At 42.1% G+C, this 25014-nt stretch overlaps 1 protein-coding gene across 1 annotated transcript; it reads right to left on the bottom strand.

Annotated features, from left to right (window-relative positions):
- Positions 1-12746: 12746 nt before the first annotated feature.
- Positions 12747-14783, bottom strand: LOC118492105 (vegetative cell wall protein gp1-like). Its single transcript, XM_035989893.1, has 4 exons — positions 14322-14783; positions 13642-14186; positions 13076-13091; positions 12747-12977 (listed from the first exon to the last, which is right to left on the bottom strand). The coding sequence occupies exons 1-4, from the start codon at positions 14781-14783 to the stop codon at positions 12747-12749; spliced, it is 1254 nt and encodes a 417-aa protein (XP_035845786.1).
- Positions 14784-25014: the final 10231 nt, after the last annotated feature.

Below are 25014 nucleotides of genomic sequence, written 5' to 3'. Positions count from 1 at the left end.
GATCTATTTCTCTTGGCGATATCATCAGTTGGGGTTTTCTTCCTCAGGTCAATGCCTATGCAGTCAGAAGAGAATTTGGTGTCCAGTACTTTAAACGATTATATGACATTATGTCATTACTTTGGTGGGATGTCGATGAGTTATCTCAGGTGAGAACATTGGAGTATGAGGTGAGACATAATGATAAAGCAATGTGGGGATTTATCAAGTACGAGACTCTCAGAGGTTATCTGAAATGGAAACCTCATCGTCCAAGAAGGGTTGAAAGAATAGATCCTGAAACTGGTGTACGGGAAACTATTCTGAATGTAAAGCCTCCAAGAACAATGACGACGATTCCTATGCCAGAAATGGAACAAGATTTTTACAAAGGGTTTATTGATTGGGTGTATAGCTGTCTTACAACTGAAGCTATCATCACATACAGAGCTGGTAGTGAGCTGAGATATATTCGTGTCTATGATCCGATGTGGCTGGTGAATTGTTCGGCAAAAGACATCGAATGCTTGTTTATCAACAAGATTCGTTATAAAGCAGAAGATAAAGATCAAGCTCAACAGTTCCAGCGTGTAGTATCTCTGTGCTTTCAAAAGGGAATCAATTCCGAAAGCAAGTGGAAGTCGTCTTGGTGGGCATTGGATGAAAAGATGAAGAAGAAAGCTAAACGTGACCGTGAACGGGAGAATCGTAGGATGGAAGAGAAAAGAGGAAAGTTTTTGATGAAACAACAGGAAGAAGAGAAGGCAGAGAAGCGAAAGCGTGAAAAGATCAGAGTTGCTCTGAGCAGGAAGCCTAAAGGGCGTGAAGAAAGCTACAAAGCAGCTATCTGAAGACCAATATTCTAGACAAAGACTGCGGCTTCATCCAAGGGGGAGTTTGTTGGTGCATAATGTCTAAAGCCTGCGTCTTTGTGAAGTTAGATTAACGTATATGGTCTAGATAGGTTATTTTGTAATAGATCAGGGGTTAAATGTGTAATTATATGATAGTTTGTATGCTGGACCGCTTTTGTGACACTTGTCCACAAAAGCGAACCAAGCTGGATCGCTTATGTGGACATGTCACATAAGCGGTTCCTGTTTTCTATAAATACCCTGATCTCTAGTTCATTTGTAACGGTTGTCTTGAATTGTATGTCGAAGTGCTGACTCTCTGTCAATCGTTGCTGAATGAAGTAAAAGTATTAAAAGTGAAGATATTTCTGTTTTCTACTCATTTCTGTACCGTACACCTTAGTATCATGCTTAAACGTGTTTCCGCCACATTTTTAGCAGGCTCTAGCTTAGATTGACTCCTCAGTGAGATCATACTCGATCCTACAATACCAAGCTGTCACACCCTGGCTTTGCGGAAGCGTGGTTAATTTGGTGTGACTTCTTAATACCACAGCTTAACCATAACAAAGCTATATGAATAAAAACCATGCAAGATCATCCATTTATATGTAGCAAATAATGAAAAAAAGAGATCACCAATGGTTTGCAAGGCCATTGATATGTGTGAAATGCAAGTAGGAAGGCTCAAACCTAGCAGATTTATGCATCGGGTACAAAGTCATCCCGAGGTCCGTTATGCTGGGCCTGGGACTGGGCTCACTACACCCAAATAGATCTATCGCTCCTGCCCCTCGGTCCTACCCTGAGGATTAATGACCTCAAGTTTCCGCCTACCCATTCATATGTTCTAAAGTAGTAAACCTCCTTACGCTAACCATACCGTGTATAAAGTATACATAATCATTGTAACATGTATTTCACCCCCGCAGTTCAGAAAACTGAAAACAGTTAAGAGAAAAGGGGGACATGAACTCACCGTCGGTGCGTCTCTACCAAGTATACTCCAAGTCAAGCAGCTGTGCAACGACCTACATGTACTAACTCTACTAGACGGAAGGCCGTGCCTTAGCTTTATGGTTTTCGTTTTAGGAAACAGTTAGACAACTATTTCGTGTTTAGATGCTGTGCATACTTGGTAATTATTTCCTTCCCAAGGATGGGGGATTTAATACATGTGTGCTCGAAATATATTATTAAGTCTTACTTAATATATATTTATTTCCAATTCCAGAATATAAATATTTTTCTCAAAAATATTATATTTTCATTTCACATAATTTCCCCAAAAACAATACGTCGACAAAGATTACGCGTTCATAAATATTTTCGTATAATGCGTAAGTTACGTTTTAACGATCGAGTGGTAATAGTAATTACCGGTGTAACTTATATATTTATTGTGAAAGCGTTCATATTATTTTGGATTCGTTAACGTTCGTAAATATTATTTTTACTCTAAAAATAATATTTATACACTTCACAAAATAGTGACAAATAATGTTGTGAGAAAATGTATTTACTAAATAAATATATATTTATACCGTTTAATTTTGTGAAAATCCCACCTCCGATATTTGTAAATAAAGTCGTGGCGAAACTTATATTTCGTAAACATGTCAAAAAGTATTTCTAACACTTATAGTGAAAATATTTCTAAGTGTTAGGTTTTTAGAAAAATTTCGCTAGAGTTTCCTCTGTAACTGGAGGTGGCCACGCTTTCAAGCGTATCATTTTCTTTTACAAATCAATTCAACAATTTTCTTTATTCGATCAAAACAACATTCATCACAACAAACTAGTTAACAAGTATGTAAATCGCATAAATCACATGAACTTGTAGTTTTTCTAAAATTATAGTGTAAATCTCCTTATTTTTAGCGGATCTTCATATAAAGTAATTCGATCTCGTAAAATCCTCGTTTTTAGAGAAAATCCGTCTTTACAACTTCTCGTCATTTTTACAAAAATTGTTATTTTGTCGAAACTTTTGTGTTACACAAGTGCTTACACACTTGTGTGTTCTAAAAATCATACTTGTAAGTGTAAGATCCGTTTTTAGAAAACATGATTTCTGTGATACGTGGTTCTTTGAAAATACCACCTGCAGATACGTAGATCTGCTAGTTTTAAATACTATTTCACAAGTAAAACACTTTTACACAAGTTCATGATTTGTGTGTGGTAGAGTTTCACCTTTTAACCCTTGTTATACTCAAAACATCCTTATGTCATGATTCGTGATCACGACCAACCCGGGTTAAATGATGATCCGAGCTACCACAACATAGATTGGGTTCAAATAACCTCACAAAATAAATACTACAACATTTACACATTACATGATCTTTTAGCCATCTTTTACATGCTTTTTAGTAGACTTTAAAGCTTCAAATTGCAAGATTTCGAGTTTTAACCATTACACATCATATTAACCACTCTGGATTAGTTCAAGAAGGTGTATGAAGTGACATACCACTAGCTCGAGGCTAGGGAAGAATCTAAGCGCAAATGAGGTGGATAAAAGCTAGAGAAAGAGGTCCTTCGCCTTCCGTTTGCACCAAGCTTCCTAATACGGGATCCTTGATGCTTGTGTATGCTTGGAATGTGAAGATGAAGCTCGAAAATGGATATAGGGGAGGGGGGTGTTCGGCCGAGAATGGTAGAGAGGGAAAGAGAGAGAGTTTGTGATGTTATGGATGGTGAATGATCTCTTGTGCATCATAAGGTACTTATAGGCAAATTAGAGTTTATAAACCAATGGGTTATGTGTCTTGTTGATATGGGACACAAGTTATTATAATAATGAAAATGGTACATGTTCTAGTTACATGGGGACCGAAATCGGCCATGGGGGGGAGGGGGGTTCTAGTTTGTTCCCAAGTATTAGTTAGCTTAGAGTTAGTTTAGTTAGGTTAGTTAAGTAGTTAACTCGGTTAGTTATGTGATGTGCTTTAAAGCGGGTGTTAGGGTGTTCAGGGACCCTAACTGGCTCAGAATAAGACAGATAATGTTTATGGCAATATTTTCATGTCCCGGGTAAAGTCCGGTTGTTCGGTTGGATAGTAATCCGTTAAAGCGCTTAACAAAGCTTTTAAGTGTCGTTAATGCCCTTTTTAGTGACATAACTTATTCCCGACACTTTGGAAAGTGTCTAGTAATATTTTTCTCATGTTTTGGCACTTTATTAGCTAGCTAGAAGCTGATTTGTTCATTAAAGTGCTATGTTTTGTGCTCAGTGTATGTTTTAGGCACATCCAGTCATTGTAACTTATTCCTAGAGACGCAGTTCTACAACCCTTGTATCCCTACACTCACTATGGGTGTAGTAAAATATTCCTGGCTCATACAGGCCTTAGAGGCAATGTCTGCCTGATGCTGTCTTTATCAGCATGTTCAATAGGTTATCCGTTCATTGTGCTACTGTGCTTTTGTGCATCATGTTTGTCACTAAGGTTCAGCATGTAAATAATGTAGTGACGGTAATTAAAGTATGATGCAGATATGTACAAGTATCAGAATTCAAGTAGCAGTTCATCAGTAATTTCTGGTAAGCACAGTAATTAAGTAGCAATTTATTATTAATTAAGTCGTACGGATACCTGGTTTAGTGAGGGTTGTCACAATCTCGTATCTGTGCAGGAAGACTAGACTGAATAGTGAGCTGCAATGCTCGTACGCGTCTAGGCATAGTGTCCTTTCGACTTAGGGCATCAGCCACAACATTGGCCTTGCCTGGATGGTACTTGATGGCACATTCGTAATCATTCAGTAGTTCAACCCATCAACGTTGACGCATGTTCAATTCCTTCTGCTTGAAGATATGCTCGAGACTCATGTGATCGGTGTAGATAGTGCACTTGGTACCGTACAGGTAGTGTCGCCATATCTTAAGCGCGAAAACAACAGCTCCCAGCTCTAAATCGTGCGTAGTATAGTTCCGTTCGTGAACTTTGAGTTGGCGCGAAGCATAAGCAATGACCTTGTCACGCTGCATTAACACACATCCAAGACCCTAAATGGATGTGTCGCAATAAACCACAAAATCGTCCGTGCCCTCTGGCAATGAAAGAATAGGTGCGCTGCAGAGCCTGTCTTTTAAGTGCTGAAAAGCAGTTTCCTGTGTACTACCCGAACGGTAGGTGACACCCTTCTGTGTCAGTAGTGTAAGCGGCTGCGCAATCTTCGAGAAGTCTTTAATAAACCTTTTGTAGTAACCTGCCAAACCCAAGAATTGGCGTATTTCTGTTGGTGTGCGAGGTGCAGGCCAGTTTTTAATCGAATCTACCTTGGATGGATCCACATGAATCCCATCCTTGTTTACTACGAGGCCTAGAAAGTGGACTTCACGAAGCCAGAAGTCGCATTTTGAAAACTTGGCGTATAACTGCTCTGTTCGAAGGAGTTTCAAAATGAGTCGTAAATGCTGCTCGTGTTCCTCCTGACTCTTAGAGTATATCAGGATGTCTTCGATGAAGACAATCACAAACTTGTCCAAGTAAGGTTTGCACACCCTGTTTATAAGATCCATGAAGACCGCAGGCGCGTTCGTTAACCCGAATGGCATAACTAGAAACTCGTAGTGGCCGTAGCGAGTTCTGAATGCTGTTTTGGAGATGTCCTCATCCCGGACTCTCAGCTGATGGTAGCCTGACCTCAGATCTATCTTCGAATAATAGCTCGACCCTTGCAATTGGTCGAACAGGCCGTCGATGCGTGGAAGAGGATAGCGATTCTTCACGGTCACCTTGTTGAGTTCACGGTAGTCAATACACATCCTAAAGGTACCGTCTTTCTTTTTCACAAATAGTACTGGAGCTCCCCAAGGCGATGAGCTAGGACGAATGAAACCCTTATCCAAGAGTTCTTGCAGTTGTTTGGATAGTTCTTCCAGTTCAGTTGGAGCTAGTCGATACGGTGCGTGAGCTATGGGTGCTGCTCCTGGAGCTAGCTCGATCTGGAATTCGACCTGGCGATGAGGCGGTAGCCTAGGTAATTCCTCTGGAAACACTTGAGGAAAGTCGCGAACTACTGGAATGTCCTCCAATCTCTTCTCCTTCATTGAGGCGTCAGTAATAAGCGCTAAAATAGCGGTGTGGCCGTTTCGCAAACACTTTTGGGCCTTTAGGAAAGAGATGATGCCCACCACGGCACCACTCTTGTCGCCTTGAATCACGAGAGGTTCCTGACCGGAACGAGGGATACGGACAATCTTCTCTTTGCATAAGATCTCTGCTTGCTGCTGGGATAACCAATCCATCCCAATGACGATGTCGAAACTACCCAGAACTATAGGGATAAGATTGATAGAAAAGGTCTGACCAGCTAAGACGATGTTACAACCCTTGACTAGGTGCGTGGCTTCTAAACTCTTACCATCAGCTAACTCTACCACATGCTTGGTGTTTAAAGGAGTTGGTGTGCGTTTAAGCATTTGACTAACTTTTAGAGATACATAACTAGTATCCGCACCCGAATCAAATAATACAGTAACATAAAAGTCGTCGACAAGAAACTTACCCATCACTACGTTAGGATCATTCCTTGCATCACCCTGACCCAGCACGAACGCGCGACCCCTAGCACCGTTGTCATTGTTATTTCCCCCATTGTTGTTCCCATTGCCCTGATTGTTGTTATTGTTATTCTGGTTCTGGTTTTGGTTTAACTGGGGCAGTCCCGCTTGAAATGGCCTTCAACTCCACACTGATAGCATCCTCTGTTGCCCGTTGCTGTTGCTGCTGCTGGTTCTGTGGAGCTGGTGGTTGTTGTTGCTGGTTCCGATTCGCAGGTCGTGGGCTCCTGCAATCCTTAGCTTCGTAACCCGTCTTGAGACATCTTTGGCAACATCCCCAGTTGCACTGGCCATTGTGGTGCTTGTTGCAGGTATTGCACTTCGGGAGGTTTCCTCGATATCCACCCTGCCTTTGACTACCAGAAGATTGCTGACCAGGGCTCTGGTCGTCATTAGTCTTTCGTTGCTGAACCTAAGACTGAGCTGTAGCTGAACCTTTGCTGGAATCCCCATCCCATTTCCGCTTGTTATCACTGGGAGTAGCGGAAGTAGTAGCATCGGCAGCACTGATTCGTTTAGGCAGCCTGTTCTGTTCCACTGCCTGATCTGTGAGGCGATGAGCAAGACGTTGAACATCCTGGATATTATTATGGTTGGCCGACGTCACGTGACTTTGAATTTCCGGTGCCAGCCCTTTGAGATACAACTCAATACGTCTGATGGGTGGGTCCACCATAGTTGGACACAGGACGGCCAGCTCGTTTGACCGTTTAGTATATGCCTCGATTTCCGACCCCGTCATCCTCAAATGAAAGAACTCCACTTCTATCTTGTGGATGTCATCACGTGAGCAGTATTCCCGCTTGATCAGTTCCTTGAAATCGTTCCAAGGGGTGGCGTTAGCAGCTCCCAACCCTAATATCTGAACTTGCGCGTTCCACCAAGTCAGCGCAATTCCTTCTAGAGTACCAGTTGCGTATTTCACCCTGCGAGCCTCAGGGCATTCACACATCTCAAACACCGACTCAAGCTTTTCAAACCAATGGAGGAGTCCCACTGCTCCCTCCGTGCCACTGAACGTGCTTGGACGACAATCCATGAAATTCTTGAAAGTGCAAACAGGTGGTTGTGCGTGTTGACCTACGGTGTAAGAATAGAACAAGGTTAAACACAAGAGTTGGTTTTAGGAATGTAGGATCTAGAGATCCTAGTGTGAGTTACGACTGCAGGATATACCTCCTGCCTGTGCGGCTGCAAGTGCCGCAGCAACTTGTTCGTTGATGAGAGCCGTCAACTGGGCTTGAGTCACCTTAATACGTCCAGACATGATCTTCATAGCAAAGGTAACATAAGTGAGAGAGTAAGCACACAAGTGTTCTCAAGCAATAGTGGTTATGTGTATCTAAGCATACCCTGAGCAAATTTCTATGTAATCTAGCAAGTAGGCAACATAAACATAAACCATATTACCTAGAATGTTGAGTCTTGCACGTGGAGCGAAGCGTCGTTGTGGATCATTGAGCACTGTACTGGTTATAGTCTAGTTTTAAAAAAAACGTTTTCCCATATTAAAACCAAATTCTCTATAACCAATAGCTCTGATACCAATCTGTCACACCCCCAAAATCCACACGCGGAGTACCACCGCTTGGAGGCGTGACATGACCAGGATCAAGCCACCAATCATATTGAACAACATAAGTAATAAATATAATTCAACCCAGAACAATATAACAGGTGTTTAAAACCAAATCATAGTTAAGTGTTTAGCGGAAGCATAATTGTGAAACCCAAAGCAAGTATTAAGTATGAAATAAAAGAATGTATTTAGCATGGCACACACACTGCCATGTCCCACAACGTCCGCGTCTCCCTGTGCAAGCTCCATGAGTACCTAACGACCTGCAAGGCATGTAGCAACGAATCAACAACAAAGTTGAGCGAGTTCACAGTGGGTTGTTTAGTTATAGCATTCATTTCGTAAATCGTATGTTCGTTCGTAACCCATGTATCGTATTAATTAGCATCGCGGCCTTCCAGGCATCCGTGCGAATATTAGTGGGGGCTTCCCATGTATTACCAGACCACGCGTATCGACTGCTACGAAAAGTAAGAGGTGCCCTAAGTCAATGTCTATCAGCATTGACCCTTTGCCCATAGTCCATTAGTACACGCCCGTCCGACCGGCACGGTGTGAGGTTTGTTAAACCTAATAGCGCTATTAACTAATGACCCGCTCGCCCTAGGCCTCGGCGATTAAGTCGATAATTGAGGGACTTAAAGTGATAGAGTTGATGGTCTTATGATCGTACGTATCCTATTGTATGGGGGATACGCAAGTTTGTATTCATCGTTCAGTAGCTTTAACCCATTCCCGACCCTTGGGAATCCCATGCCTTGGCTGTGTGAACTCACCTTGGTTTGCTCGGCAGATAAACAAATTGGTCACTTGAGCTATATGTGGTCAACCACGTCCTAACATGGTTACCATACAAAGTCAGGTTTTGGTTTCAAGTAATGCACGTAAGTTTGCACATAAGCTAACAGGTTATAACACATAGTGAACATGGCAAACACATTAATCATATAACAGTAGCATGAAGTTCATATAGGCATGACCCTATCTTGTGCGACTTTGGGTGATTGGGCTGTTATGGTTGTGCAAGCCCAATCCCCATGTGCGATCCAAAAGACTAAGCCCAAAAGATAGTCGGCCCAACCTGTTGTGCGTCCAGCACAACCTTGTGCGATCCACAACAGGTTGTGCGATCCAAAAATAACCCGGCCCAACATTAAAGAAGTCCAAACAGATACGACCCAACAGATAAATATGTGTCTTGTGCGGTCCGGTTAGTCTTGTGCGATTGGAGTCTTGTGCGAGTGGGATCTTGGGCTGTCCGGCCCAGTAACATCAACAGTTTACTCGTGTGTGTGTGGCCCAACATATTGTGCGATCGGCACCAGCTTGTGCGATCCACAATATGTTGTATGATCATGCATAACCTGGTTGTACACTATGCTTATCTACTTGCATCCCTGTTGTGCGATTGTGTTGTGCGGGTGGTCTTGTGCGATCAGGTCTGGTCCCGTGTGACCTGATCTTGTGCGACCGAGAGGTTTGTGCGTTTGATTAACTAATTCCCGTAATTCATGCAATCAGTTACACAATTATCTTTCAAATCAACAGTTTCCTATTTTCCATTCAATCAATTAAATCATCACTAACAGTTTCCATCCTAACCATTACTCGATCAAATCAGTATTTTCATACGATTCTTATGAACCCTAACTCAAAGCTAATCGGTTAACATCTAAACACACTAATTCGGATCATCTAAATTAGTGATTTCACATACTAGCATGCAATCTAATCATAACAATACCACGAAATCATTCACACATGAACACCTTTCAGCCGATTAATCATCTATTTGGTAATATCATAAAATCATTAAATCTTATCATAGTCTACATACATGTGAGCCGATTAACAAGAACACTATCATTCAACATCATAATTAATCATGTTAACAGGAACCCTAGATCATCATGCAAAATTGTAAACACACATCAAAACATCATCAAACATATAGTCGATGAACCCAAACACTAACCGAGAGGTGATGAGATTGTTCCCTGTAAGCTGGATCGAGAGAAACAGTACTTCGAAGAGGAGTTCCTACCGTCGCTTGTTTGAGGGGAAATAGGGTTTGCAAATGCTTGAAAAGAATAGAATGATATGCAACTCACATGCATATATGCGAGCCACAAGGGAGTGGGGTTGGGCTCGGTTTGGGTTATAAGGTTTTGGGCTTCAAGAAGCCTGCTTGGCTTGTGCGTAGGTTAGTGTTGTGCGATTACACCTTATTAACATATAACATATATATATATATATATATATATATATATATATATATATATATATATATATATATATATATATATATATATATATATATATATATATATATATATATATATTCCATTAAAAATCATGTTTCACATAATCACATAAAGTTCACATATGCTACATTAAACACCAAAAATAGGTTCTGAAATACGAGTTGTCACAGAATTGGACTTCACGAAGCCAAAACTCGCACTTAGAGAATTTGGCATACAACTGTTCCTTTTTCAGCAACTCCAAAATAGCTCTTAAATGCTGTTCGTGTTCATTCTTCGTCTTTGAATAAATCAAAATATCATCGATAAACACAATCACGAATTTGTCGAGATACGGCTTGCAAACTCTATTCATCAAATCCATAAAAACTGCAGGTGCGTTTGTCAATCCAAACGGCATAACTAGGAACTCGTAGTGCCCATAACGAGTCCTAAAGGCTGTTTTTGGAATACTTTCCTCTTGTATCCTTAGCTGATGGTAACCTGATCGTAAATCGATTTTAGAGTAAAAGCTTGAACCTTGCAGCTGGTCAAATAGATCATCGATCCTTGGCAGAGGGTATCTATTCTTGATAGTCAGCTTATTCAACTCCCGGTAGTCGATACACATACGAAAACTACCGTCCTTCTTTTTGACAAACAGGACCAGAGCTCCCCAAGGTGAGAAGCTTGGTCTGATGAATCCCTTGTCTAGCAACTCTTGAAGTTGTGTCGACAATTCTTGCATCTCTGACGGTGCAAGTCTATAAGGTGCCTTAACTACAGGCGCGGCGCCTGGAACTAAGTCGATGCGGAACTCCACTTGCCTCCGGGGTGGCAATCCTGGCAAGTCCTCAGGAAAGACTTCAGGATATTCCTTTGCGACAGGGATGTCTTCGATCTTCGGTTCTGTAGCTTTCTTATCCATGATGTGTGCCAGGAAGGCAGCACATCCTTTTTTGTAAACACTTTCGGGCTTTCAGGCAGCTGATGATTCTTAAAGGTGTATCGCGCTTTTCTCCATGAACCACAATCATTTCCCCATCTTCTGTTGGGATGCGAACGACCTTTTCGTGACAAACAATCTCTGCCTTGTTACTCGATAACCAATCCATCCCTACTACCACGTCGAAGCTTCCCAACTTGACTGGCAGTAGATCCAAAGCAAACTCACGCTCTCCCAACTCGATCATACAACCTCTGACAACTTCATTAGCTTCAACCAGCTTTCCATTAGCCAATTCAATCGAGTACGGAATATCTAATTTACTAGCGGCTAACCCAAGCATATTCTTAAATTCTAATGACACGAAGCTATAATCGGCACCAGTATCAAACAAAACGGATGCAAAGCGTTGGTTTATAAGGAATGTACCAGTAACAACATTGGGATCCTGGCGCGCTTCCCTCGCTTCGATATTAAAGACTCTTCCTCGTGCTTGGCTTAATTCCGGGCAGTTTCTCTTAAAATGTCCAATGTCACCACAGTTGAAACAACCCATTCTTTGACCATTTCCTGCTCCATACCCAGCTTGATTGTTGTTTTGATTTCGGTTCACAGTACCTGCTTGATTCGCGTTGTTGCCTCGGTTTCCATTCCCTTCGTTATTTCCTTGTGCACGATTTCCATTACCACCACGATTATTGTTTCTATTTCCAAAACCTCCTTGGCCACCCTGGCCAGCATTAGCCCAGCAGTTATCCTTCAAATGTCCAGTTTTTCCACAAGCTTCGCATACTCTTGACCCACACCGGCCAGAATGGTGACGCTGGCATGTGTTACACTTGGGGTGTGTACCCATATACCCTTTTCCTTTCTTCCCAGCACCAGTTGTAGCCTGGACCGGTGTGCTTGACTCTCCTTTCTTAACAACACCGCTTGTTCCTTGTTTGAAATTCGAGAACTTCCTTTTATTACCCCCGGACGACTCTACATGAGTCTCCTTCTTCTTTTGCTCAACATCAGAAAACTTGTTCAAGCGGACGGCTTCCTCAGTAAGAGCTACGCTCAGATCGATTACCTCGGTGATTGTTGCAGGCTTTGGAGTAGTCACCATACTCATGATTTGAGGAGCTAAACCCCAAATGAAGCGCTCCATTCGCTTGAATTCTAGTGTAACCATATAAGGTACCACATGAGACAAGTCGTGAAACCTTTGAACATATTCTGCAATTTTCGGACCTTCCATTTTCAAATGCCAAAACTCAGTTTCCAACTTTTGAATTTCAGCACGAGAGCAATACTTCCTTCGCATGAGCTCTTTCAGCTCATTCCAAGTTATTGCATATGCAGCGGCTTCACCAAGGGTCTGTACTTGTAAATTCCACCAGGACAGGGCTCCGTCCAAGAATAGCCCAGAAATGTAAGTAACTTGTTGGTCTGGAGCGCACTTGCTAATCAGGAGAACAGACTCTGTCTTTTCGGCCCATCAGACAAAAGCAACAGCACTTCTGGTGCCATCAAAGTTACAGGTTTGCAGTCTAGGAACTGCTTGTAGGTGCACCCTGCACATACGTTACAATATACGAATGGCATTAGCAAACTCGCTAGAGATATCCAAATGTATCGTGGTGTGTCTCAACAACTTAATATTACCATGAGGTGGATTGTTATTGCCATTGTTGTTTGAATTACTCCCGCTAGTTCCTCCTAGTGAGGCTGCATTCTGCGCAATGGCGACAGCGATGACCTGTTGGAGTTCTGCCTTGTTGGTAGGCATGTGTGTCTGGCGTCTTGGTGGCATCTTCTAAAAGATGGTTCACGTAGGTCAGGTCATAGTAAGTAAAGCATACGTATGTAATAACAATATCAATACATAACATCCCATGTTATAAATAAATCAACCATATAACATCTCATGCTATAGATCATAATCAAAACATCACATATGATGAGAATACTGCGATTGCATTGCCATAAATCGAGACCACAATGTAAAGTTTACAAGTACATAACTGTATCATACAACATCAACGACTAAGGGCTACATCACCCTAGTCCAAAATATCAAATCAGTGTCAACAATATCCAATATACATAGCAACAAAAGTCATTATCAAAATGCAGTCTCCCAAAAGCTGTGCAATCTGTGTAATCGCCGTCTTCTCAACAAAAGTCTACCCGTGTCATACAAAATGGCCCTAAGCTGATGGCGGTGGAGGAGGGGGAAAACGAGAAAAGAGCAAACGTCGCATGTGAAGCCAATCCTCCTCCATGGCTCGATGAGAACGCAACAGATATGCTATCTGCTACTCCTGAATCCAAAAACGAGCAGCAGAGTCGGGGGATAACGGCGAGGTAGGTGTGATATCGCAGGGTGAGTCTGGCCCTGGCACTGGCATGGTGGTCGCTGAGCTCTCTCAAGCTCCTGCACGCGACGAGTCAGCGCCTCCTGCTGTATCATGAAAGACCTGAGAATATCCTCTGCAGAAGAACCCATGTGATAAGGATGATAAGGATCAGATGGTGGCATAATGGGTGGTGAAGTCCAGAGAAAAGGCTCACTAGATGGAGCAAAGGATGGCATAGTAAATGGTGCAACAGGGGGAACAGCAGTATGATGAGAGATCTGTGGTACAAACTGATCTCCTCCAGTCATGAAAGGTATCTGACCAAATGGCTGACGAGATGAACCCTCCCCAGGACGTGGTGGGGGTATGTCCTGGAGAAATGTGATAGGCAAGTCGGTGCGATGAGCATCAGTGGTGAGTGTGGGAAACAATGGTGCATCAATAGGAACTGAAGCGGGTGCTGAAATAGGTGTAACAGGTACCACAAAAGGTGGGTAGTCATCATCATTGTCTATCCACCCATTTCGGGTGTGCGCGTATCGAGGGTTAACATGGGTCGCAAAGGGTGCATGATCAGGCTCTACAGGCACTGGGTCAGGAAGAGGGGCAACAAGAGGAGCAGCAGGAATATCAGCGATATGAGGAGCATTAATAGCATGATCATCCTCCAACAGTGGAGCAATAATAGGATGATCATCAACAGGTATATCAGCAATCAAAGGATCAACAGCAGGTACATCAGCATGAATAGGGTCATGCTCGAATGCGGGGTCTGGAGCAACTACTGGCTCGGGGGCCACAGCAGGCTCCGGATCGTCGAACTCCATATCAAAATCAGTGGGATCCGCAAACATAGGGTCAACAGGGGCTACGGGATCCTCCATGGGCTGATCTAAATGAATAAACTCAATGTCATGGTCGGGATCGAAGCCCGGTGGGAAAACAGGATCCGAATCGTCATCAATGTCATGACCAAACTCAAAACTAGGGGCAGGGGCAGGTGCAGCGGATGATGCCATATCAGGGTCCGTGTCATGCGAATGATGCTGCACTCCCTGCGCATGTGAAGGTGCAGATGCCACAGACTCAAAGGAGTCTGGGACAGGTGAATGGATGGGTGCCTCCTCCGTAGGAGCATCAGCGAGAAGTAGGAGATCACCAGCAGCAATGTGGGCCTCGCCCTCAAGATCATCCTCGAGTGGGTCCTCTTCAAACAAGTCGACGTCGTCGTCAGCGACTACGTCGAGGGGCATGTAAACCATAGGATAAGCTGCAAGAGGTACAAGAGCAGGGATCACCACGAGTGGCAAGTCCCCGACGATAGGGCCATCAACGGGCTCAGCAACGACATCGGGTAGTGCAAATGGCTAGAAATCATCGTCGTCTGTGCTGGTAGTGTCTGAGGTATACACCTCGTGCTCTGATGAGACCATGTCGTCCAATACGATAGGCATGGGGTCTGTGGTGTCCGACTCTCCAGTGCCGGATGAAGGCATATCGTCTGTAATACAAACACACATATGCACAAATAATCAATCATATATTCATATAAGCACGTTAATCCACAATAAGCAATCAAATAGTCCTCCTAGTCCCACTAGTCTCCCAGCCTATCAGACTGACTCCCTAGTCCCACTAGTCAACTCTCCCAGCCTCCTAGCCTGACTCCCTAGTCCCACTAGTCAACTCACCCAGCCTCCCAGACTGACTCCCTAGTCCCACTAGACAATTCTCCCAGCCTCCCAGACTGACTCCCTAGTCCCACTAGACAACTCCCTCAGCCTCCCTGACTTAGCCTCCTAGTCCCACTAGACCACTCCCTCAGCCTCCCAGACTGAGCCATAACTAACAAATAAAATGTGCTCAACTTTTGTTTGTAAAAATGTTTTGTTCTCAGGATCTGGACTTAGTGGATGCAATGTAAAAATGTTTTCGTGAGAGCCCTAGTGATCATAGTCTAGACTCGAGAAAGAATCCTAGTTCGCTATGATCAGAGCTCTGATACCAAGCTGTCACACCCTGGCTTTGCGGAAGCGTGGGTTAATTTGGTGTGACTTCTTAATACCATAGCTTAATCACAACAAAGCTATATGAAATTAAAACCATGCAAATCATCCATTGATTAAAGTCTTAAAAACAAAATACCACAACATAGTTTTAAAATGTCGACACATGCAGTGGAAATACAACCCAACAAAATCAAAACATTGTTCTTAGGACACAACCACAAATATAAATTAGACGTAGTTTAAGAACTGTGACTCGTCCAGGTAAAAGCCACAACCCCTAAACTTGGATGATCCCATAACTCTAACGCAGCGTGAAAACGTAGCATACCGTGCCAGATCCTTAGTTCCCTGAAATACATGTAAGTTGGAAAAATCAACAAAATGTTGAGCGAGTTCATGTGTAGTGAGTATGTAAAACCTTTGTAAGTATAAAAATTTCCTGGTATGTAGCAAATAAGGAAATAAAGAGATCACCAATGGTTTGCAAGGCCATTGATACGTGTGAAGTGTAGTAAGAAGACTCAAACCTAGCAGATTTTTGCGTCGGGCACCAAGTCACCCCGAGGTCCGTACTGTTGGGCCTAGGGCTGGGCTCGCTACACCCAGATAGATCTACCGCTATTGTCCCTCGGTCCTACACTGAGGATTAATGGCCTTCAGTTCCCGCCTACCCACTCACAAGATCTAAGTAGTAACCCTCCATATGCTAATCATACCATGTAAAAAAGTATTCATAATCATAGTAACATGTATTTCACCCCCGCAGTTTAAAAACTGAAAACAGTTAAGAGAAAAGGGGGACATGAACTCACCGAAGTGCGTCTCTAACTAGTAATCTCCCAGTCAACCTACTATGCGACGACCTACACGTACTAACTTCTATTAGACGAACGGCCGTGCCATGGCTTATGGGTTAAGTTTTTGGGAAATAGTTAGACAACTATTTCGTGTTTACACTTCGTAATTATTTGGTAAATATATTCCTTCCCAAGGATGGGGGTTTTAATACATGTGCGTTTTCTTGTAATTCCAAAAATATACATTAAGTCACACTTAAAAATATATTTTGATTCTATCTCCAAAATATAAATATTTTTCTCAAAAATATTATATTTTATTCCATATGATTTTCCCAAAATAATACTTTTATCAAAATATGCGTTTAAGAGTATTTTCTGATAATACGTAAGTTACAGTTAAAGTTTGTGTGGTAATAATAATACCGGTTGTTTTGGTCAAAAATCTGATGAGGATAATGCAACCAAACTCTTAGTTATGGGGTATGATGCTTGCAATGAGGAATAATGATAAGGATCACTTCAATGTAAATTGCACAAATGACACAAGGATTTATACGAGGAAAAAGCCCTTGATCAATGAATGATCTCCGGCATAAAAAACCTCAGGTGATGGAAACTACCGATCACCAAGCTCAAATTAATCAATAAACGTTTACAACTTCGGATAGTAACGAGCTAGGTACAAGGATCACTATGGTGAAATGTGTAAAAGTGTGTGAAAACTGTTAAGTGTTTGTCGAATGCTTCAAGAGTGCAGTTGTACGAGAGTGTGTGTAGCCGAAAATGGCTAAGTGTTCTAATTACTAGCTCGTTACCCCTTTAAAAATAGAAGTTAACTATGCTAACAAACTATCCGACTTTTGTGCCATGCTCCCACGTTCTCCACAACGTCCATTTCCAGTCAAACGTGTGCGAAATACCCGTGGAATATTCCATAGCAACGTTGCCAAGACCAGGTCAAGCTTGTTACTCCTGCAAAACAATATGAAATTCAAACAAAAAATCGTTAGTATGAAGATCCTTAAGGTGATCCATGATCCTGATCCTGAAGCTCTTCTGAGGATCACTATCTGTCACAGAAGTAAGGATCATTGTTAGGATAACAAGTAAGGATCACGGGTTATTAGAAAATCCTCCCCTAACAATTGCCCCCAAAATATAAGGAGTAATTTGTAAAATGAACGTATTATATTTTCTTGATCTTATCCGCAACTAACTAACGGATATATAGCCGTTGATATAGAACTATCCGTTGCAATCCTGACGTCACAGAAGTGACAACCCTGCACGATCATGATTATAAATAGGAGATAGAGATAGGATCGTTTCGCATTTAAATTTCAGAGATACTCCCTTTATAATCCCATCCGAAGATCAAACAGGTATTCTCTCTTCATCCTCTTCCTTCTCATACTCTGTTTTCTTTCTCTTTCCATCATTATGTCAAAAATGTTGCTCCGAAACTCCCCTGCTAAGGATCATCAGAAGAACAGCCCACTGAAAAGCCAGGGGATCATTGAAAATTCCATAAAAGAACGTTGTTGTTTTACCGATCCGCAGATTGATAGGATCCGCTATTGCTTCCCGGCGAATACTGTGTTTAAATCCTTTGACCCCAATGCCCTGAGTGACCATATTTCCGATGATTGGGTTGCTTTTCCTGTGACCCCGTTTACCATAGGTTATACATATCCTTTTCCAGCCTTCACCCAATCTTTCTTTTCCTTAACCGGCATCTCTTACATCCCAGCCATGCCTGTTAGGGCTGGATTTTTATAAAACATGATCCTTACATGTGATCCTAACCAGTGATCCTTGTTTCTTTGGCAGATAGTGATCCTCAGCAGAGTTCCAGGATCAGGATCACGGACCATCATAGGGATTCTCATGCTAACAGTTGCTTTCTTTGAACTTAATGTCATTTTGCAGGAATGTCTAGCAGGATCCGCTCTTAGCATCACAATCAAGGGACGCGTCTTTACAACTTTGGCATATGCTTAATCAGAGATGAACGTTGTGAAGGATATGGAAACTTGGCATGATTTAAGGGCGATAATTTAGGCTAGATTTACTTTTATTTCTAAAGGGGTAATGAGCTGATTATTAGTCTATTTACCTAAAATACGACCACTCACACTTGTATAAATAGCACTCTTCCTCATTCGGAAGACACAACACATTTCTCACACGCTTAGACACTCGATACTATAGTGATCCTTGTACTCAGCTCATTATCATCCGAAGTTGTAACCATTTTTTTTTATATTGAAGTTTGGTGATCGGTAGTTGCCATCACCCGAGGTTTTTTATGCCGGAGATCATACATTGATCAAGGGCTTCTTCCTCGTATAAATCCTTGTGTCACTTGCATATTTCTTACTAAAGTGATCCTTTACTTTTTCAACAAACCAAGCATCATTCCCCGTTTACTTAGAGTTTGGTTGCATTATCCTTGTGTGATTTTTGACCAAAACAGTTTGGCGCCCACCGTGGGGCAATTGGTGCTTCATTCATAAGAAAACTTTCTGTTCGAAATCATTTCAAAAGAGTTACATGGCTTCATCATTGAAGAATGCATCCACGGCAATGTCTGCAGTCACCTCGTCTCAGAACACTCTACCTCCTCCACCGGCAGGATCTCAGAAAAATGCTGAGAAGAGACCAACTCCTACTTTCTCTAAACCTCCATCTTCTTCTTCTATGAATTCTTCTGCTCCCAGTACTAGTGATGTATTTACTTTGATTTTGCAGATGAAGGATTGTATGCAGCGGCAGGATGAAACTAATGACAGGATCCTCTTTCAAGAACAATAAGTTCAAATCCTACCATAGAAATGACAACCAGAACGTGCATGCTGTTGACCAAGAAGAGGATGATGAGGATTATCCTCCGATTTCTGAATATTGTTTTTCTGTTGACAATCATGAACTAATCCTTGCAATGCAGAATCTAGGAGAAAAAGCCAGATGGCCAAGAAAGAATGACAAACCATCCGGGACTAAAGACAAGTCAAAGTGGTGTGCATACCACGAGGATTTCGGGCATCTAACTGAAGAATGCATAGCATTAAGAAAAGAAATTGGATATCTGTTAAGCAAGGGGCATCTAAAAGAATTGTTGGGAAGAAAAAAGCAAAGGACTCAGGATCCTGAAAGGATCCCTGAAAAGGCTCCAGCCCCTCCGGCGAATGCACAAGTGATCAACTTTATTTCCGGAGGATCAGATATTTGTGGTACATCCTTCTCGGCAGCCAAAAGGCATGCAAAGGAAGCAAAAATGGATAATGGAGAAAGACCTATTCGAACATCAAGTGTCTCGGAAGGAAAGACGATAACGTTTGATGAGGATGATCGCATTAACATCCAGGATCCTCATCATGATAGTTTAGTTATTACTTTCTTTATTTCTAACCATTTTGTCCGCAGGATCCTTATCGACGGAGGAAGCTCAGTAAACATTATCCAGCTTGATGTTCTAAAGAAAATGGGTATCCCAGAATCAGACATCACACCAAGATCCTCCGTGCTTGTGGGATTCAGTGGAGAAACGAAGAAAACTCTGGGGGACATCAAACTCCCAATCTACGTGGAAGGATTACATAATTATCAAAAATTTTGTGTTATTGACTGTTTATCTTGTTGCAATGTTATCCTTGGCAGGCCCTGGATACATGATATGAAAGCAGTCCCATCCACCTACCATCAATGTGTGAAACTCCCTAGCCCATGGGGGATAATCAAGATCGACAGTGATCAGCAGGAGGCTAAGGATTGTTATACCTCATCCATGAAGCCAACCCCGAAGCCAAGGGAACAATAGCAATTACAGATTCCTCCAAGGAATGTCTTGGAGGCAAGGGAACAAGATGTGGACGAAATCCTCTTGGATCCTAGTGATCCTGAATCAAAAATCTATATCGGATCAGGGATCCTTGGCAAGATGAAAGAAGACATAATATCCTTCCTCAAAAGAAGAAAATCTACCTTTGCATGGAAACATGAAGATATGACAGGTATATCTAAGGATATTATCACTCATAAACTTGGCATTAACAGGTCTATCAAACCAATCCATCAAAAAAGGAGGAAGTTTGCACCAGAAAGGAATGCCATTATCCAAGAAGAAGTAGAGAGACTACTTCGAGCAGGTATGATCAGAGAGGTAAAATATCCAAAATGGTTAGCCAATGTGGTTGTTGTCCAAAAGAAAAACGGAAAGTGGAGGGTATGTATCGATTTCACTGATCTGAATAAGGCATGTCCCAAGGATCCTTTCCCACTACCCCACATTGACTCCATGGTGGATGCAACGGCGGGGCATGAACTGTTGACCTTTATGGATGCATCATCTGGATTCCAACAAATTCAGATGGAACCATCTGACCAAGAGGATACAGCCTTTATGACCCCAACCGGTTTATATTGTTATATTGCCATGCCTTTTGGACTAAGAAATGCAGGTGCAACATATCAAAGGCTGGTGAATATGATGTTCAAAGATCAAATAGGACAAACTATGGAAGTATACATAGATGATATGGTAGTCAAGTCAAAGAAAGCTGAGGATCACCTAAGGGACTTGGAGGAAGCATTTGATATCCTTGATAATTATAACATGAAGCTTAATCCTTCAAAATGCCACTTTGGTGTTAAAGCAGGTAAATTTCTAGGATATATGGTAACTCAGAGGGGCATCGAAGCAAGCCCGGAGCAAATTAAAGCACTAGTGAATATCAAGTCCCCTGCCAATGCTAAGGATGTGCAAAGGCTAACAGGCAGGATAGCAGCTCTAAACAGGTTCATATCAAAATCCTCAGAAAGATGTATAGAATTTTACGATATCTTAAGGAAAAACAAGAAGTTTGAATGGACTGAAAAACACGAGAATGCTTTACAAGCCCTTAAAGAATATATGTCCTCAGCACCAGCATTAATGAAACCCGGAAAAGGAGATGTGTTATCCTTATACCTGGCGGTATCCTCAACCGCTGTAAGTGCTGTCCTTGTTAAGGATCACGAAGGTACACAACATCCTATTTACTATGTAAGTAAGAATTTACTTGATGCAGAATCCAGGTACTCACACCTTGAGAAACTTATTCTCGCATTAATTATGGCATCAACTAAGTTAAGACATTATTTTGAAACCCACACTATTGTTGTTAGAACTAATTTTCCAATCAAGAATGTCCTCATGAAACCAGAGATGTCCGGAAGAATGGCTAAGTGGGCAGTAAAGCTTAGTGCCCATGATATAAGATATGAGCCTAGAACAGCCATTAAATCCCAAGCACTAGCTGACTTTGTGGCTGATTTCAGTAGTGATCTACAAAAGGAAGCAGAATTGGAAGTCCAGCAGCTGGATGAGACCAAGGATCCTTGGATACTACACACTGATGGATCCTCAAATGTCAAGGGCACAGGGCTCGGGATACTACTAAAATCGCCACAGGGGGACATAATACCCCACTCCATAGCCTGTGAGTTCCAAGCAACCAACAATGAGGCTGAATATGAAGCCTTAATTGCTGGTTTACAAATTGCTAAGGATATGGGGGTCAAATACCTTAAAGTATACGTAGACTCATTACTAATCACTAATCACTTTAATGGATCCTATGCTGTTAAAGGAGAAAAACTAACCAAATATTTAGAGATAGTCAAAGAATTGGCACTCTCTTTTGTTTCCTTCAGTTTAACACAGGTACCAAGGGAGGAAAATACAGAAGCTGATGCATTGGCCGATCTAGGATCATCCTTGAAGATCCCAGAGGATATAAGTATCCCCATCATCCATATCCTAGCTCCTGCTATTGAAAATCAGGTGGCCATGGAAATAGAAGAGGATACTGCAATGATCCCTAGTGAAGAAACTCAATCTTATTCAGGATCATGGATCTCACCAATCATGAGATACTTACAACACGGGGAGATTCCTATGGGAGAAAATCCTAGAGCTTTCAGGATTAAGGTATCTCAATTCACAATCTTAAATAATGTATTATATAAACGATCTCTTGCAGGACCATATTTAAGATGTATCGAGGATCCTGAAATTCAAGAAGTGTTGAGAGACTTCCATGAAGGAGATTGTGGAAACCATACTGGGGGCAGGGCATTGTTCTCAAGGATCCTTAGAACAGGATACTACTGGCCAACTATGAAAAGGGATGCTGTAGAATATGCTAAGAAATGTGATCCTTGTCAAAGACACAACAATATCCTTCATCAGCCAGCTGAATTTTTGCATCCAATACCATCCTCTTGGCCATTCATGAGATGGGGGATGGATATAGTTGGCAAGCTCCCTAAAGCACCTGGTGGAAAAGTATTTATGCTTGCCATGACCGACTACTTCTCCAAGTGGATAGAAGCTGAAGCTTTTGCTCAATTCAGAGAAAAGGAAGTTATATCCTTTATTAAGAGAAACATTATAACCAGATTTGGCATTCCCTCTGAAATTATATGTGATAATGGTTCCCAATTCATTGGGAGCAGAACCACTAACTTTTGTGACAGTTGGGGAATTAAGATGATAACGTCAACACCAGTCCATCCACAAGCCAATGGTCAAGCAGAATCATCCAACAAGATCATCATCAACAACCTGAAGAAGAAATTAGGATCCAAGAAGGGGAAATGGGCAGAAGAATTGCCTTATGTGCTGTGGGCTGATAGGACAACTCCCAAGAATGCCACTGGTCAAACACCCTTCTCTTTAGTATTTGGGGCAGAAGCAGTGATCCCAACAGAAATGGTGATTCCAACTGCTAGAACAAGTACTCGTGATCCTGAAGAGAATGCTGCAAACCTAGCTCAAGACTTGGATACTATTGAGGAAATCAGGGATCTGGCTAGGATAAGGATGGCAAGCTACCAACAAAGAATGGCTGGTGCCTACAACAAAAATGTCAGGATAAGGAAGTTCCAAGTCGGGGATATGGTGTTGAGAAAAGCATTCCAAAACACCATCAATCTTGCTGACGGAAAATTGGCACCAAAATGGGAAGGCCCTTACTTGATTGAAGCCGAAGCAAGAAAGGGGGCATACAGATTGCTAACCATGGAAGGAAATTTGTTACCAAGAGCCGGGAATGCTATTCACTTAAAGAAGTATTTCATGTGAACAGGATCCTTCAAGCATATGACCCTTACATCGGAAGCATCCTCGAAGGATCCCGGCGACATCAGTGATCCTTTACTCTGGTAAAGTCCTTATCTCAAAACTTTTCCATTTTCTTATTTTTACCTAAGGATAAGGATCACGTATCCTTCATCCTTCTCTCACGAGAATTTGAGTTCTGATAGTCCAGGTATCCTCAGCATATTATCGATAGTCTTCAAAAGCATCTCAGATCCTTGGGTTCAACCCAGTTATCCATGGGCTTGTCCCCAGTTTTCGCCTGTAGCGCACGATGATCCTGGTATAGTTCACGTCTTTGGGACCAGTACCCACTTTAGGGGCTGACAACCTCATCGTACTGGTTATATCTAGGATCCTACGTATAATGGTAGACGTACCATACATCCGTTCCTAAGGTTTCTAACGTTTTCACGTTAGCTAAGGTTTTGACATTTTCATGTCACCAAGTTTGGATAGTCGCCAGTAAGGGCCATACTCCAGTTTACATACGATCCTTGGGCTTGTCCCCAGTTATCCTTTGGGCTTGTCCCCAGTGATCCTTTGGGCTTGTCCCCAGTTATCCTTTGGGCTTGTCCCCAGTTATCCTTTGGGCTTGTCCCTAGTGATCCTTTGGACTTGTCCCCAGTTATCCTTTAGGCATGTCCCCAGCTATTAATTTATCTTTTACATTGGCCTAGTCCCAAGTTATGTTCCATTTTTCAGGTTTTCGAAGTTAAACAAATAAGGATCCTTAATCCTTATTATCCGTTAAAATTTCACTTATGGTTATCTTGATTAAAGGTTAGGATCCTAACTTGGATTCTCAGGTATGATCCTTGACTATTTTGATTATACATGTTATTTTGAATAACCCTTACACTTTGACAACTAAACCTATGATCCTTGATCATAAACTATTTTTGAAAATTTTTCGATTACAGGATATTTGATCCAGGATCATATCCTAAAATGATTGAACATGATTTGCTTAACAATTGGAAAATAAAAGGATAAGCAAAGGATAACAACACGAGATAAGCCAGAAAGATTAGAGTTATTTTATTAACAAAGGATTTTAAACCCTTTCAAAAGTTGTCAAAATTGCCAACCCACGTTTCTACCAGCAAAACGTGGCCCGTCCACATGGGTTGGCAAAGGGTGTCCATTGTTTATGCGGTCATAGCAGGTGCAGGAAAGTAAGAGCGGCAGGATCACAAAGGCTTCATCCCCCAAACAGAGGATCCCTCCACCATTTGCGATCCTACCTATTGTCCAAAGGATCCAGGATCCTTAACCCTAAAAACTATTGTTTGAGTTACAGACCATAAATTGTTTCAAAACATCACAACCACAAAAAACCACTACCAAATTTTAAAAAATTGGGCTCCGGCTATGTCTAGAAATTTCCATCATTGCCCAATCCTGCAGCTCAAACCTTCGCTGCACCATCACCACCAGCTCCACTTGCTTCCCCCTGATCCTTGCCAACATCACCGCCCTCAAGCATTGGGATCTCCTCAGCCTCCTCATCATCCTCCAACTCTGCCAGCCTCGCCTTCCA

Source organism: Helianthus annuus, chromosome 5 (genome assembly GCF_002127325.2).
Source record: "Helianthus annuus cultivar XRQ/B chromosome 5, HanXRQr2.0-SUNRISE, whole genome shotgun sequence".
NCBI classification, from domain to species: Eukaryota; Viridiplantae; Streptophyta; class Magnoliopsida; order Asterales; family Asteraceae; genus Helianthus; species Helianthus annuus.
This window is presented reverse-complemented; position numbering and strand designations above follow the sequence as displayed.